General features: G+C 51.3%; 2 protein-coding genes and 1 non-coding gene across 18 annotated transcripts in view; 2 read left to right on the top strand and 1 right to left on the bottom strand.

Moving 5' to 3' along the window:
- The window catches only part of SOS1 (SOS Ras/Rac guanine nucleotide exchange factor 1), a 112,233-nt gene extending 108,338 nt beyond the window's left edge, over window positions 1-3,895 (top strand). For 3 of the 5 annotated variants that reach the window (XM_060186887.1, XM_007520988.3, XM_007520987.3), the window contains one exon: window positions 594-2,028. In XM_060186887.1, coding sequence (XP_060042870.1) covers window positions 594-1,061 — 468 coding nt within the window. In that variant the 3' untranslated portion in view covers window positions 1,062-2,028. Of the gene's footprint in view, window positions 1-593; window positions 2,029-2,302 lie in introns of those variants that run through there. The other 2 variants (XR_009548896.1, XR_009548895.1) reach the window with 2 other exon arrangements.
- LOC132537893 (U6 spliceosomal RNA) lies at window positions 3,451-3,552 on the top strand. Its single transcript, XR_009549308.1, has one exon. It is a non-coding gene; the product is annotated as a U6 spliceosomal RNA (small nuclear RNA).
- Window positions 3,896-11,274: 7,379 nt separating the features above from the next.
- ARHGEF33 (Rho guanine nucleotide exchange factor 33) overlaps window positions 11,275-15,775 on the bottom strand; it is a 99,258-nt gene continuing 94,757 nt past the window's right edge. For 7 of the 12 annotated variants that reach the window (XM_060186890.1, XM_060186895.1, XM_060186894.1 and 4 more), the window contains one exon: window positions 11,275-11,700. In XM_060186890.1, coding sequence (XP_060042873.1) covers window positions 11,571-11,700 — 130 coding nt within the window. In that variant the 3' untranslated portion in view covers window positions 11,275-11,570. Of the gene's footprint in view, window positions 11,708-13,251; window positions 13,327-15,129; window positions 15,309-15,775 lie in introns of those variants that run through there. The other 5 variants (XM_060186899.1, XM_060186901.1, XM_060186900.1 and 2 more) reach the window with 4 other exon arrangements.

Raw genomic sequence — 15,775 nt, 5'->3', positions numbered from 1 at the left:
CTCAGAGCCCAAGAATGGAAGTCTTTTTGCATAACCACTATACTAATTCCCCCCTCCAGTTTTTTTAAACAAATGTTATTTATTGGTTTACCACTAACTCACAGCAGAATGATGTTTTTGGATTAGAGCTCTGAGGCTCTGTTGAAGTGGTTTTAGCCTGTTTTACTCGCGTTTGCAAATCTAAAGCAATGGGTGCTGCCTGAGATCAAACCAGTTTTGTTGGGTGAGATGGCACAGTGCCGGGCAGGTCTGGAGAAAGGGCCTGCACAGCAGCATCGTGGACACCTCCCATGGGCCGCTGGAGCCCACCCTCCTGCCTCTTGGGGGCTTTCAGACAAGGCTGGGCTGGAGGGTTCCTTCAGTGCCCATAACTTCCCACCCTTATGTACAAGTTGGCCTCTCTACACCCATTCCGGTGGGCGGGGAGGGGGCCTCAGTCTTTGGGGGACACTGGGATACTCAGCAGAGTGACATGTGGCCCAGGGGCCCCTCCGGCTCTGATTCTCCTCAGAGGGTTGGAAGCAGCACTCAGCCTCCCTCCCCCAGGGGACACTAATGGAGTCACTAAGCGGCCTCTGGCCTTGCCCTGCTAGGTCCTGCCGAAGCCACTGGACAACCCCCCGGCCATCCCACCCCGGCAGCCCACGGCCAAAGCCTACTCACCGCGCTACTCCCTGTCCGAACCCCCCGACAGCCCTGGGCCGCCGCTGCTTCCCCCGCGGGAGCCTGTTCGCACCCCGGACGTCTTCTCCAGCTCGCCGCTGCGCCTGCAGCCACCCCCACCCGGCAGGAAGGGCGAGCCGGGCGCCGCCTTCTTCCCCAGCAGTCCGGCACCCTTCACACCACCGCCGCCACAGACGCCCTCCCCGCACGGGCCCCGAAGACAGCTGCCCTCGCCGCCCGCGCGGGACCCCGACCCGCAGCCCCTGGCCGGGCCGCCTGTGCCCCCGCGGCAGAGCGCAGCTCAGCTCATCCCCAAGCTGCCTCCCAAGACCTACAAGCGGGAGCACCCGGCCGTGCACAGGGACGCTCCACCGCTGCTGCAGAACGCCCACTCCTGAGGCGCGGCCACTGCTGGGTGAGGCCCAGCGCCCACCAAAGGCAGCACCCGGCCTGCACGGCACCCCTGGGCCCAGCCGGGAGCAGCCAGCCCGAGGTGCCCCAACCCAAGGACAGGACGCCCGGCCGCAGGTGTGGCGCTCGGCAAGCCAGCTGGCCCAGGTGCGAAGGAGCAGGACGCAGGCCACACCTGGCAAGGCGGCCTGATTCGACAGTATGCACTTTTCACGAAAGAAACCTTAAACAGGGACCTTCAGGCCCTCCCTTGTTTCCCTTTGCTTTCCTCTTCCTACTTTAGAATATTTTCCTAAAAATCACTCAGAGGACTGTGAAGAAAGGCTGTGGGCCCAACTGTGGGAACGGGGCCCAGCACTGAACTGCAGTCCTGTTTACAGATTGTGACGGTGAACAGCGTGGGTACCGAGGCTTCACCAAAGAGGTACTTTTTTCCTTCTTTCTTTTTTTAAAAATAATTATACCAGTTCTAAGAGCATCCCCCACCTGCTCTCACATACACAAAACAAAACGTGGTGGTATGGCCTTCAAACTAGAGCAGTCTCCTGTCTGTCACTACCAGAGAAGAGCTGGGGGTTCGGGGGTTGTTTGTTTAACAAAGTAACTGTCAAGTACACATGATTTCCATTTAGGAGACTGTTAACCTCCTCCACTAGATTGTCATCCTCCATCCATCTCAGAAGCGCCTGGGGGGCGAGTCAGGGCCTGCAGCTGCCCCCTCCCCCTTCTGTGGAAGCACATCCCTAGAGAAGAGCACTTGTGGGCACCACCCTCCATGTCCATGTCTGACTAATAGTTGGTAACCAGCGTAGCTAGAGATCCCTTGCATTGCCTAGATCATATGTATATAGTGAATGTTACATAATATACCTGGCAGGTCTGTTTTAATTTAATTGAATAAAGATACAAATACTTTGTCTGGCTGGCATATATTAAATTATTATATGGAGAAAATGGTCGATTCTTCTTTCTTTCAGTTGAAACACACACACACACACAGCTTAAAAGCACGAATTGCAGTACGCCATGCTTTTTAAAACTTCTGGATATATGTGTCCATCTTGAATGATTTAGAGTCGCAGCTTGGCATGCAGAGTACTTGCTTCAGTGGAACAGGGATCTTTTAAGCAGACCTTTCTGTGATTTGGCATTTCCCAGGTAGCCTGTATGCAGTTGGTCCAGGTTGACAGGGAACATTCTTCCTTGCTCAGGGTTTTTTTTCTGTCAGGGCTGTTCAGGACAGCACCCCTGCCCTCACCATCAATACTACGCATGCGTCACTCCTCAGACTATGGGCCGGCAGGCTTCCTGAGGCTCACATGAACTCTGGCTGGAGAGCCTGCAGCGTGTCGGAGAAGACCAACTGCTGATTTCCTCAGGACCTGCCCATCTGAGTGAAGAGGCCCTGCCCCGGCACCTTTGGCCACGCTGCTGTCGTCTGAGACCCACCACTCTATAGTCACTTCTTGTGCCACCCACCAGAGCATTGAAAGGACATCACAGTGGCACGCTGTGTGCACCTGTAAGACCTGAGTGTCATCACCAAGCAGTCCACCCTCTTATGCCCTTTCTTACTTGCTAGAGGTGAATCTTTTTTTGTTTGTTTGTTTGTTTTTTGTTTTATCTCTTCTATTCCTCCTACAATAGCCATTTTTCTCTCTGTGAGTTGCGTCCTCTTTAAAATCTTTCCCTCCCTGACCCCCCCGCACACACACACAGTGTCAAATCCATTCTTACACAGTTTCCATAAGACCATTCAAGTATTTCTAAATTAGTGCTGCTACAAGTCATCAGAACACACATCCTGAGTCTCCATGGCCATGTCTGAGACCAGCCATACTGTCCCAAGGACTCTCCTTCATGTCTTAATTGCTCACGCATCTTTTAGTTGCTCCTAGCCTGCTCTAACAGAGCCTGAGATAAGTCACCTTGGAGTCCATCCAGACCTCTCTCTGGCCTGTGTGCTAGTCTGGAACATGACAACACCCTCATTTCAGTCTGCCTCATCTGCAGAAAGCAAGCACTCAACGGGCAGTCCTCACCCTCCAGGGAGCCATCCTGCCACTGGATAGGCTGGGTGTCCGGAAGTGGAGGTGAGATGGGTGGAACTTGACCTGGTGGGCAAGTGTGTTCTCCACAGTACCTGTCCCACACCCCCTCGGGCAGGACATGCTCTGGCCACCAGGCTCTGCTGCTGAACCCAGAGCCTCAGCCCTCAGTGCAGTTGGACTCTAAAGTCAATCCTCAAGGTGGGGGTGCTCAGATGCTTCATCTCTGGGCCACAGGAAGAAGACACTGGAAGGATGAATTTACAAACTGGGCTGATAATAATACAAAGAGGCCTGTCCTATCTCAGCACCTTTAAGAATCAGGTAAGTGCTCCCTCTGGCAACACATCTACTAAAATTGGAATGAAACAGAGGAGACTGATTTCTGCACAAGGATGATATGCAAGATTGTGAAACATCCAGTATTTAAAAAGAAAGAAACAGATAAGCGTGTTTGTCTTCACATCTACTGAAGGAGGTTCTTTACTACCCCCCCCCCCCCCCCGGCACTGACTTGAAGATCAAAAACCAAACCAACCGGAGACCATCTTAAATGAATGTATTTTAAAACTACCAGTCATCAGGAGCTGACATGAACTTTAAGTCTGCTCTGTTAGACACTGCTGGCTATCCAGTGTTGAGTAGGTCGCTACTACTATCAACTCAAGGGTGTTTGTTGTAAGGGATCTGAACCTTGAGAGGAGCATGCCATACTCAGTCACTCAGCAGTCGACTACCATCTAGTGATCAAATATTACTTCTGTTGGAGGCAATCTGGTTTTTTTAAGTGTGTGTGTGTGTGTTTTCCATAAAAGAACTCAGTTGGCATCTGTGACTTTAGCTATGTGTTTTATCATTTGTCTTTGAATGATAGCCACAACTGTTAAGTTTTAAATGTCTCAGAAGACAGTGGGAATGGAGAGAGGGACATCTCAGTTTACTGTACATATTGTGGAAAGCCTTTTTCTCCAGCTTCAGAGGCCAATTTACCCGTATATTTCTTGGCACTCTGCTGCTGTGGGTAGGTTCACTTACTCCTTAAACTACATCATGGGACTTGTTCAGGTACCCATAGCATTATGCTGTACATGCAGTCTTAACAGTAAAAGGAGTACACCAGAGTGATAATCAGTTTGGCTGAAAGAATTAATGCAGTAAAATTAGAAAGGAAAGTGATGGCCTATTCAATATTTTTGAAACACCCCGCTACTTTCAAAATCATTTCACAATCCCTCATACTTGAGCCAATGACAGCTTTTTGAGTTCTAGTTAAGCATGAACCCAGTCTGACAAGTCAACACAAGCAAAAGCACTTGTGACGTGTTAGGTAATTGTCACGCCTTATTTCCCACTTGGAACAACTGCCAAGTGCATTTTCTGTCAACTGTGAACAGGTATGCCCCCTTTGCCTTTTGTGAGCACAGGGCATCAAGCAGACAGGTGCTGCAAAGTGAGAAAGCGAGTCAGTGCCAGGTGGGCCATCCTGGACCAGTGCTCAAGCACGCTCACGGCCGAGGGAGTACGTCCCTGTGCTGTGGCCTTGGGGTGTCCTGTGCCCTGTGAAGCATACCCCTTCCGTAGCTGCCAACTGCCTTTCATTTAAGATCATCTCCGGTTGGTTTGGTTTTTGATCTTCAAGTCAGTGCCGGGGGGGTAGGGTCAGGACAGGGGGGCTCTGGGGTACACAGAGCTGGTGAAGGCCACCAGACAAGAAGCCTGTCAGCGTGGTGACCCGAATGCCTTTCATTGAAATCTGCTTGCATATTTAAATGCGCATTTGCCTTTCTTGAGTAGCACGGTCCTTGGCAAAAACAACAGTTGTTAGAAGTATTGCTCTCAGGCTTACTTTGCTGTGAAGACAGTGCAGTGTCCTGGCAGCAGGGCCTCCTAGCGGGCACGTCTGTACCTGCACAGCCGCACCTGTTCTGCCTTGAAGTGAAACGATTGCTGTTGTCTTCCAGCATTGCTAAATTAAACTGAAAAAAGAGACATGCCTGATGCCTGATGTAGCCCCAGGCGTATTCTTTTGCCTGTATTTATTTTAAAAGGCAATGTCTTCCCAGGGAATTCCCTCGTGTCTGTCTCTCCGTGTGTGTGTCTCTCTCCCTCTCTCTTTCTCTTTCTCTCTCAGGCATTTCTTTCCTGGACTGGGGCGTTATAAAAGTTCAGTCATTCCTTCTGTGCCAGAACCCTAGGATTGGATTGCAGAGGGTTCTTGGGGTAGGAATTAGCCCTCAGGTGGTGCTAGGAATCACCTGGCTCTGAGGTTCCAGAGGGCTGAGGTGTTGGCAGTTTGTAAGAGAAGTTTTGGGTGGTGGCCTGACACTGGACTGGCATGAGAGCTCCAAGGTTCTACCCCCAGCTTCACTAGTAGCCAGAGTTGAGCGGTGCTCTAGTCAAATAAATAAGCAGATAAATAAATCAATTACAGAACAGGTCTTGCTGAGACCTTCTAGACTGTGGCAGCTTTACATTAAGCAGTTGCTGACTTGGTATGAAAAGATGGGGTTTGCAGTGGCGTATGTGGAGGGGATGGAAAATTCAGTCAACAAGAGTGGGAAAGCTCATCCATCAATAAAAATAAAGCTTGGACCCCCAGCTCCCCACCTGCAGGGGAGTTGCTCACAGGCGGTGAAGCAGGTCTGCAGGTGTCTACCTTTCTCTCCCCCCTCTCTGTCTTCCCCTCCTCTCTCCATTTCTCTCTGTCCTATCCAACAACAATGACATCAGTAATAAATACAACAATAAAAAAAAACAGCAAGGGCAACAAAAGGAAATAAATAAATAAAGCTTAACTCTGGTGCTTATCTATGGGAGGGTGGAGACCCCGAACTTTGTTGATAGGTGTAGTGTGGAACTTACATCGTAATCTTCCAATCTTGTGGCATACTATTAGTAACATAAAAGGTTAATTAAATAATAATAAAGTCTCAGAGAAAGTAAAACCTGTTGGTGAATCCTTAAAAAGGCTCAGTGGTCTCATTTAGAAACTGAAGCTAGTAAGCTGACTTCCTTATTCCATGGGACTTAGTGGTTGAGACCATGGACTCAACATGTTTGCTGGCAGCTCAGGGTTTCTCCTGGTGTTTTCAGGAATACCTAAAGTTCACTGTGGTCTGGGAGGTGGCACAGTGGATAAAGAATTGGGCTCTCAAGCGTGAGGTCTTGAGTTCAGTCCCTGGCAGCATGAGTACTGGAGTGATGTAGTGATGTCTGATTATTATTCTCTCTCCTCCTGTCTTTCTCATGAATAAACAAATAAATTCTAAAAATAAAATTAACTGTTGAAAGACATAGCTTCCTGAGACTGCAAACTCCACTTGCAGGCCAGTGTGGATTACTAAATGAGGCACCAGTGTTGTTAGTCAGCACTGACGCTTCTGCTCTGAAGAAATCTCACTTCTTGTGAACTTGAAGCAGGTGCTTTGCTCTCAGTCCCGCTAGCCCCTCCCCAGCCGAGTCTGCTCCTACAGAGACACACCTGCTGCTTCCTGAAGCCTGGAGTGCTGGGAAGGAGCACAGTTCCTGAAACAGTAGTTCAGAGCCCCTCCTAAGTCCAGAGTCAAGGAAAAAGATGTAACCCAGTCTGAAAAAACTAGTATCTGTGGCCCAAGAGGTTTCGAAATAGATAAAGCATTGGACTTCCAAACATGAGGTCCGGAGTTTGAGCCCCAGCCTCGTCTGTGCCTGAGGGATACTCTGATTCTCTCTCCTTTTCGTTTTTAAAAAGCTAGAGTCCCTGCCTTCCAGACTGATGGAGAGAAGAACTCATGGACTGAGTACAACTAGCTGGTGTTTGGCCCCAAGTATCCAGTTCAGGGAAGAGGGGCGGGGGCTGTGCTGGAGGACAGGCTGTCCCTGCCTGACTTGCCCTGCAGGGAGGGGCTAAGTCCCACAAACATTCAGAACTGGCCAACAGGTGTCTGGGGTCTAAGCTGGGAAGGTCCAAGTCGGGAGCCCATTTGCTAAAGTTGACAAAGAAGCAAATGATGGAGACTGAGGGAAGGCAGATGGGACTTGGGCCTGAAAGAACTCTGAGTCCCAGGTGACTGAGGAGAAGGCCATGGCGGACAGGCCTGCCTGGAGGAGAGGCAATTAGCAGAGGCCCTGTTCTGACCCCTGAGCTCCTTGGGGAAGCAGGGGCTAAAGCTGGGGGGGGGGGGGTGTCCTAAGATCAGTCAACACAGGGAGAGTGACAAGGAGCTCTGCCTGCAGCAGAGGAACAGGGCCGGCTGTGTACTGGAGAGCAGATGGTGGACTGTAGACTGGGCCAGAGCCAAGGCAATCCCCTGTCCTGAGGCCACCCATGATTGTCACATGGGTCTTTCGACACAAAGGAGCAGCCTGGCTGAGAACTCAAAGGATTTCCACTCCTCTTTCTAGAGCTGGGCAGGAGAGCTTTTTTCTGCCAGGGGCTGTTTGGATAGTTATATCATTTATAGGCCCTATGACATTGTCATTGTCAACTGAAAAGTGAGCACTTAAAATTGCTCTGAAGACAGCTGCTAGGTGTATCGGATTTTGAGTCCCGCCTACGGGACCAGGAGATACCTCCACACACACCAGAGGGAGAGAGAGGTCCTCTTTTACAGACAGACCGGGTGTTAATAGGAGTCTGGCCCACTCTCAAACAACAACCTCCTAGAAAACAAGGCTCTAGTTTGGGTACAAGGATCTTCAGTATTCTGAATGTGTTTGTCTGCTTCTAATTCTGCTTCTAACCCCTTCTGTTTTGATCATCATGTTAGGTCCGCTTGCATTGCTTAAGGCTGTGGTCTAATCATTGTTTTGTCTGAGACCCGCATTGGTTTAATCCCACTGGTTCGCACTCTCTCTTCGCTCCGCCCCCTCTTCTGGTCACATCCTGTTTTCCACCTTTTAATCCCCACTGGCTCGATCTCTTTTTCCACTCCACCCCCTGTCCTACATACTTCCTCTTCCTGACACTTCCGCCTCAGGAGATAAAGGACAGGATTTTCTAATGAAGAGAGATTTGATTGATTGCACTGCATTCCCGCTCATCAATAAAGACTGAACTGCGTTCCCAGCTCAGCCATGAGTCCATGGTCGTCTGTCTCCCACCCGCGAAGCTAGCCTGGCAGAAGACATTTTAAACATGGCCTCAAACATGCATCTGGAGGGAAGTTTCCGTCCAGAGTCGCACAGCAATTTCTGCCCTCCACCCCCAGAAAAAGACACAACTCCACCAATCAGATTGCTCAGCCTTTCCTTTAGCTCACTTTGCTTTTTGAAAGGCTTAACTCCTTCCTTTCTTTCCCTCACCTACCCCCCTCCGTTTTGTGGAGGACACCCAAAGGCCCCGGCACCCTAAGTATGAGGGGCCTCAGAAGCTGGGGAGACCTGACTTGGGTTGCTAAGCTTGTTCAACCTTCAGCCTTTGAGAATCCGCGTCCAGAACCAGAGCCACCAAGTCACTGCCTCAAACACTGAGGCCTTCGTGCCTCAGGTGTGTGTGGGTGAGGGTCCTGACTGGTGGACTGGAGAAACACAGGAGTCTTGGGGCCCTCTTGGCCTCCTGCCACTCCTATAAGTGCCACCACTGCCCTGCTCGGCCGTGAAGGTCCCTGCCCAGAGAGGACTGAGCGTCCCTGTTTGCTGAGCCTCTGGACTGGACAAAGGGGCTGCCTGCTCTGAAAGGCAAAGGCAGATAAACCATGGAGCCCTTAGGGGCCAGGCTGTTGTGCACCTGGTTAAGCGTACACATTATAGTGCACAAGGCCCCAGTTCAAGCCTCTGGTCCCCGCCTGTCGGGGGAAAGCTTCACAAGTGGTAAAGTAGGGCTGCAGGTGTCTGTCTTCCTCTCCCTCTCTATCTCTCCAACTCCTCTCCATTTCTCTCTATCTCTACCCAATAATAAGTAAGTATTAGAAAAAATAATAACATGGAGCCCTGGGCCCTGCCCCCACCCAGGCCAGCCCAGTGGGATGGCAGTCACACCTAGGAATCTGCATTGACTTGATAACAGGCACCTTATTTCAAAGAAGTCAAACCTCAGAACAGCAGGAGGCTAGGTTCATGCGGAAATGCTCAGACTTGGCATTGGTATGATAAGTGTAGCCGCCCAGTGCAGAAAATGGGGAGAGGGGACCTAGTCTTCAGCCAGGGAGAAGGAGTGTGATGCACACCCCACCTTGCCTGCCCCCACCCCAACAGAGACAGTCTGCATGAGACAACTGGAACACGGGGGGGTTAGAAAGAACAGAGCCAAATGCCCCAAGTTAATAACTGCACGAGGCAGACTGTTGAAGAGCCAGCATGCCACAGTGCCACAGCTCTGGAGTTCGGGGCACGGTAAGGAGGCAGCCTTTCAGGACCTAGCAGGTGGATGTTACAACACTATTATCACAGCCACTGGGCGAACCGGGTTCCTAGTGACCCTGGCCCCTCCGTCTGACCTGTAAGAATTGTGTTTCTTGGGGCCAGGTAGTGGTGCACCTGGTTGATGCACACATTACAGTGCAAAAGGACCTGGGTCCAAACCTCGGCCCCCACCTGCAGGGGGGAAGTTTCATGAGCAGTGAAGCAGGGCTACAGTGTCTCTTTCTTTGACTATCCCCTCTTGATTTCACTCTGTCTCTATCGTGTGTGTGTGTATCCTAAATATATATATATATTTCCTCCAAGGTTATTGCTGGGGCTTGGTGCCTGCACTATGATTCCACTGTTCCTAAAGGCCATTTTTCCCACTGTGTTGCCATTGTTGTTGTTACTGTTATTGTTGCTGTTGTTGTTGCAAAGGACAGAGAGAAACTGAAAAAGGAGGGAGACAGGGGGAGAGAAAGACACCTGCAGACCTGCTTCACTGATTGTGAAGCAACGCCCCCTGCAGGTGGGGAGCCGGGGACTCAAATCAGGATCCTTACACGGGTCCTTGTGCTTCATGCCATGTGCGCTTGGCCTGCTGCAGTATCACCTGGCCCCCAATATATATATTTTTAAAAAGGACTTTGTTTCTTTCCAATTGACTTCTGTGGAACACAGTTGGCTGCTGGCAATTCTATTTGTGTTCTGACCTGGGGTTCCTAGTAACCGCGGGTAAACCGCTAACACATAGAGACTGTCATCACTTCCTTCCAGATTGAAGGGAGGCCTTTTATGAGGGTGTGGCAAATTCCCACTCCCTCCACTGCCCACAGTGCAATCGAGACATCACTAGTGAACCTTTCCATCCTGAGTACCTGATCCTCTCTGGAAGGTTCCATCTGCCACACAGCCCACAAAGGGAAGACACTTCTGTGGCTGCCCACACCAGGAGAGCACTGTTTCCTGCACTGGACTCAGCCCTTCAGCAAGCTGACGTTCTCTTCCTCTTTGGAGATCAAAGTGCCTTTGAGACTGGAACCCCCTGCACCATTAGGGACTCAGATGTGAAGTACAAAATAGAACTCTGTCCCTTGACCCCTGGTGTTAGGAACTGGCAGAGCAAGGGACCCCACGTCACCATGAAGGGTTGCTACAAGCATAAAAGAAATGATCAGACGGCTGATGGATTAGCCAACATGTAGCTGTGTGCACAGACAGATGTGGGAGATGACTGCCTGCTAGAAACGCTGTGATGTAGCGTGGAACAAACAGCGATGGGTCAGAAAAATTTAAGTATGAGATACTGCCCCAACTGTCATCGATTGCCTTAACGACCCAAAGTTTCTCTGCCCTGTAAAAGAAGGGTTCCTTTTCAGAGTTCTCTGCCAATCATTCTTTGGGGGCCAACGTGTGCTTGTGCGGGTGTCTATCCTTTATCTTCCCTTCTGCTTCTTGTCTTTGAAAGCTTACGTGTGCCCCTGCGCAGCCTTTCCCTGGCTTTCCTACTCTTTTTTCAAGAAACACTTCACTTGCCTGAGCAGACGGTATCTGAGTGACTCTTGCTCCGACCTCCCGTCAGAATTGGGGAGCAAATGAGACCACCTCCTGCCCCCGGTTAACACTGGCTTGCCTGGATGTTTGCTTTTGCCTTGGATCTGGGAAAAGACATCGTGTGAAACAGAGCTGGCTGGCCCCTAGCAAGCTGGGAATTAGCCTAAGAACACTGGGATGAAAGCTACTGCGTGTCCAGGAAGCGTTAAGATTCACATCCACGGAAAACATGAGCATGCTCGGTGTTATGCTGGGGAAATGACTTCAAGGGGGAAGGTTTTGTTCTTACAAACGTTTATTTTCCTCCAAATTTACTGCTTCACTATAACGCTGGGGGAAGTCTTCATTTTCCCTTTGCCCAAATGTTCAAAAAGCCAGCTCTCAACCACAGACTAATCTTCATCTCTTCAGTGTCTTGTTTGTTGATTTAGTTTCTTGTGAAGTATTTATGCTAGTTTTCTTTGGGGGCTTATACATCAATAAATAAATAAGTATGGGTATATAGTCCTGCACAGATATATACAAGCTTTTAATCCTCATCTTACCACTTGACAAGACAACTTTAAGTATGTTCTACACAGCTGTTCCTTGGTCAAGGTCATTTGCAAGAGCAAGTCGGTTTCTGAAGAAATCTTGTTTGGTGGGTGAAGGTTCCATTGAGGGATTCTCATTAGTTTTTTCCCTGTATTCTGATCCACTGGACCTAAAATCTCAGCACACAGATAAAGTACAGGTTGATTTGGTTTTAATTGTTTTCAAATAATCTTAGCTATCCAAATTGATTTGCATTTGTTAAAACAGTTGGCTCCTAGTTCTGGAATAATTCTCACTTCCCCTGAATTATATGACTCAGGAAATGTGTGTCTAAGATGAGGAATGGGGACACAGAGTCTCTTTTCAAAGCTTTCAGTGGACAATTGTGGTCACTGTGTCAGTCGGTGTGAGAGGGAAAGAGATTGTGGAGTGACATTGTAGTGGGGGCAGCAAAACTCAGAAAAGTCCAGAAAGCCCATTTTTGAATCAACTAAGTAGCTGCTTCATAAACAGTCAGGACCCTTCAGTTAAGAGGGATGGTGGCTATCCCCTACCTTATTAGGGGCCTGTGTTGGATTAGGACATTACATTACAAACTCTTGCTTTTGCTTGTTTTCATTTTTTAATTGAAAGATTTATTGAAGCCAACCACACAGATATGCTACATTTAGCAGAAAGCAGAAGTCAGTACAGTCATCAGAGCAAGGAACTTCTATAATCTCAACCACGCCCAACCAACAGTCAGCAACTCAGGTCAGTCCCGGGGGGTGGGGGCGGGGGGGGGTGCCCGTGGAGGGTGCATCTTCCTTTATCTTGGTTAAACCAGTGGGAAATCCTCTCAGCTCTGCACCTTCTCCCATGTGTTCCTGTCAGGAGTCCCTGGAGGGAGGGGGCTTTCTGAACAGAACCTCTGCTAAGCTAGGCTGGGGCCCTCCGCTGGCTGAAATGCTGAGCTCAGCCAGGCAACGCTGGTGGATAAGCAGTCAAAAGACCTCATGCAGGATGCCAGACCTGAACTTCTTTGTCCACAAGCCCTGCACCGCCAAAGCAGCCCTCCCTGTGTTGAGGCAGAGAGAGACGGGCCAACCACCTGCGACTGCACCAGCTACTGAGCCAACGGGGCGGAATGCACACGGTATTCCAGGAGAGACGCTGGACCCACACACAGGATGCCAAGCTGACGGCTGCCTAGGTTTTTCTGACCTTTCACCCTGACCTGAGAGGGGTCAGAAGCTCTTTTCTGCTAAGTCCCAGTGCAGAGAGGAAAAAGGATCCCAGCTCTCAGCCCCAGCACCTCAGCTGGGTGTGGTGAACACACCCTCACCTTTCCGGAAGCCCCCAGCAACTCTCCTTTGGAACAGCCACCACGCACCCCTCCCTAGAACTCCAGGCCTTCTCTCAGCCCTCCGACGCTCCCTACCTCCAGCTCCACCCACCCTGAGAGGACCAGTGCGCTCCAAGTGGTGGGAAGATTGACTCTCACCCTGTGGTCCTCTCCCCATGGCTGCCACCCGGAAGACTAGGAATGCCTGGGGCTGGGGGCAGGGAGGAGCGAGTAGAATGAGGATCTGCTGGGTGTCGGTCCTGACCTGCCCCCACACGAGTTTCTCGTGGGAAGGTCCTGGGTTGGGCCTTGCTGAGTGTTCCCCTCTGCGCTATCCCTGAGCTCACCCAAGCCCCCACGCTGGGATGGTTCCACATGCAGCTGTTTCGTGTTTACCTGGGAATGGGAAAGCTCTGATGTCACCACCAGCCCCAAGGACCACAGAAATCTTCACCAGATGCGTTCCCATTTCTGAAACAAATGCCAAAATCGCCCTGTCTAGTTTTCAGAGTCCATAAACTCAGCTTAGTTTTTTTTTTTTTCCCTCCTCTCCTTACTTTTCTTACTGCTCCCCATTTGAACCACTTTCTCTGTCTCTGGGTGTGTGGTGGGGTGGGGGGTTCTTCTGTATTTCTTGATATTAACTAAGTCATATCAGCTAATGGCTAACTGGCTAATGATCCCTTCCAGAATCTAGTAATCTAATGTAGCCGTGACTACAAATTCACTTCTGTCCTTTAACAGTTCATAGTAACAGGCCTCTTGACATGTACATACTGTGTGGGCCTGGATGCCAGCTCCTGGTGAGGGTGCGGCTGTTCAGCTCTGGAGTGACATGTCCCTCATATCTGAGAAGCAGCCTACAAGATCTAGGAGCCAGGACAGGTGTGCTTGCTTTTTCCGCATTTCTCTGATAGAGACATGGCTTTTGCTCCTAAGCGCAGGGCAGGTCTGGGCAGCTGCTAACAGCCGGGCACAGTGGCCACTGTGGGGAAGGGGACACCCCTCTGAGTGAGCCCTGACCTGCTGCTTCTGTCCTTTCCTCTCAGCTGAGCACAATGAGCAAAAAGCAGAAAGCAGCCACTGGGAAGGTCAGACAAGCATGGATTTGCTGCGATCCAGCCGTGGACTGTTTGGATTTGGGAAAGGGAGGAGGGCTGGAGCCCTCTGTCCTCCCAAGCAAGGACGTGTTCCTGACTGGGCAGCCTGTCCACCCTGGAAACACAAGGAGGCTTGCACAGAAGAAGAGTTGGGGGGCCAGGGCATCCACCTCCTGGGACCAGATCATCCACCCTCAGAAGCCAGTGGGGCAGCAAGTCAGTGTTTGCTAGTGAATGTCGGTTGAGTGCTTACTAAGCTGTAGGTGCTGCAATGAGTGGCTGAGTAGCTAGGTTACCCTCACACTTGGCCTGTAAAGGGCAGGGACAATTTCTATTGCCTCTTCTGTGCTGGACAGAGCCTGGCAGGGAGACTGATCCCTCCCCCCCAGCCCCAGGGAGTGAGAGAGAACCCCAAAGGAGGTAAATAAAAATGGGGCATGGACCTGAGGTGGGTTCTGAGGAGGGAGAGAAAGTGGATGATGGCAAAATGAGCAGCTGAGCCCTGAGTAGTGCTGCTCTCTGCCACTCAAGCCACTCGGCAGAAAAGCCAAGGAGACACTGACAGTGTCTGTCCCAGGGGCCTTGTTCTGTGACAAGGACCCAGAGCAGCGTCTCCGAGTGGCTGGTCGGGAAGCTTGATGACTGTCATGTGAGTGATAATGAGAACAGGTGGGGAGGCAGCTTCGTCTGTGGGAGAGAGACCCTGCTCTTCCCCCAAAATCAGGATCGAGAGAAACCAGGCTGCCAGAGTCCCTCCTCCATGGACTGTCTGACCTGGACTTCCACCCAGTGCCACAACCCCCGCAAGAGCGTTTCTGAACCTACACGCACGACTGATGTGAACATTAAGACAGACTCTGCAAGGGTCTTTAGCAGCCTGCAGATGCATCCTTCTAGAACGAAACAGCTTGCCTGTGTTGCCACGGGGAGGCCGGGGAGAAGGACTCCGCCAGCCTCAGTCTATGACTGCACGTCTGTACCTGACTTCTAAGAGTCCTCCTGAAAAAATGAATTTTCAAGCCTGGAGGTGGAGCCTCACCCCTGAGCAGCTGTGGACAGGCCCCCCCGGGGGAAGTGTGGTCTGCTAGCCACCTGAGGCAGAGCCAGTCAGAGCCCCATCCCCCCCCATGTCCATGTCCTAGGTATGTGTGCGTGTGTGTGTGTGCGTGTGTGAGTGTGTGTGTGTGGTGGCCACTCGACTCTGCTCCGAGTCCATGAGGGTCTGGCCATGGGCCCTGCCAGCCTCAGAGGGAGGAGAAGCCTTTCTCGGGCTTCCTGCTGCACCGCGCGCCATGCCTGGCCTCATCCCGAAGCAGCACTCTGGGCGCGTGGGGCCACCAGCCAAACAAGCCCCTAGGGATACAAAAAGGGTGTCAGTGTGGACAGGGACAGGCCTGTGGCCATGAGCCCAGACAGGGCAGGGGCAGTTTTGCTGGCACCAGCCCCTCGGGGACTTCCCAGGCCAGCTCCTGGCCTGCGCTTCCACCACCCAGAATGGGCCGCCTCGCAGAGTTACAGCATGCCACCAGACTGACCTCCCGGCACAGGGAGGAGAGGAGGTCCTGCAGGGTCCCTCCCTGCTCTGTTCACTCGTGTGTCACACACAGCAGGTGGGGTCGGAAGGACGCCTCGTGAGCAGGAAGGTGGGCCTGTGCTCGCCTGAGTGAGAGACCCCTGGGCCCTGCAGTGGGAATACTCAGGAAGGGCAACTCTAGCTGTTTCTCTCTGTCCCATGCCATGTCCCCAAACGTCCAGAGGTCCTGAGCCACACCCCCACACCGACACCCCACTACCCGCCACTCCTCTGAAGCATCAGTGGA

The sequence above is a fragment of the Erinaceus europaeus genome, chromosome 3 (assembly GCF_950295315.1).
Source record: "Erinaceus europaeus chromosome 3, mEriEur2.1, whole genome shotgun sequence".
Lineage (NCBI taxonomy): Eukaryota > Metazoa > Chordata > Mammalia > Eulipotyphla > Erinaceidae > Erinaceus > Erinaceus europaeus.
The sequence above is the reverse complement of the archived record's forward strand: the minus strand, read 5'-3'. Positions and strand labels throughout refer to the sequence as shown.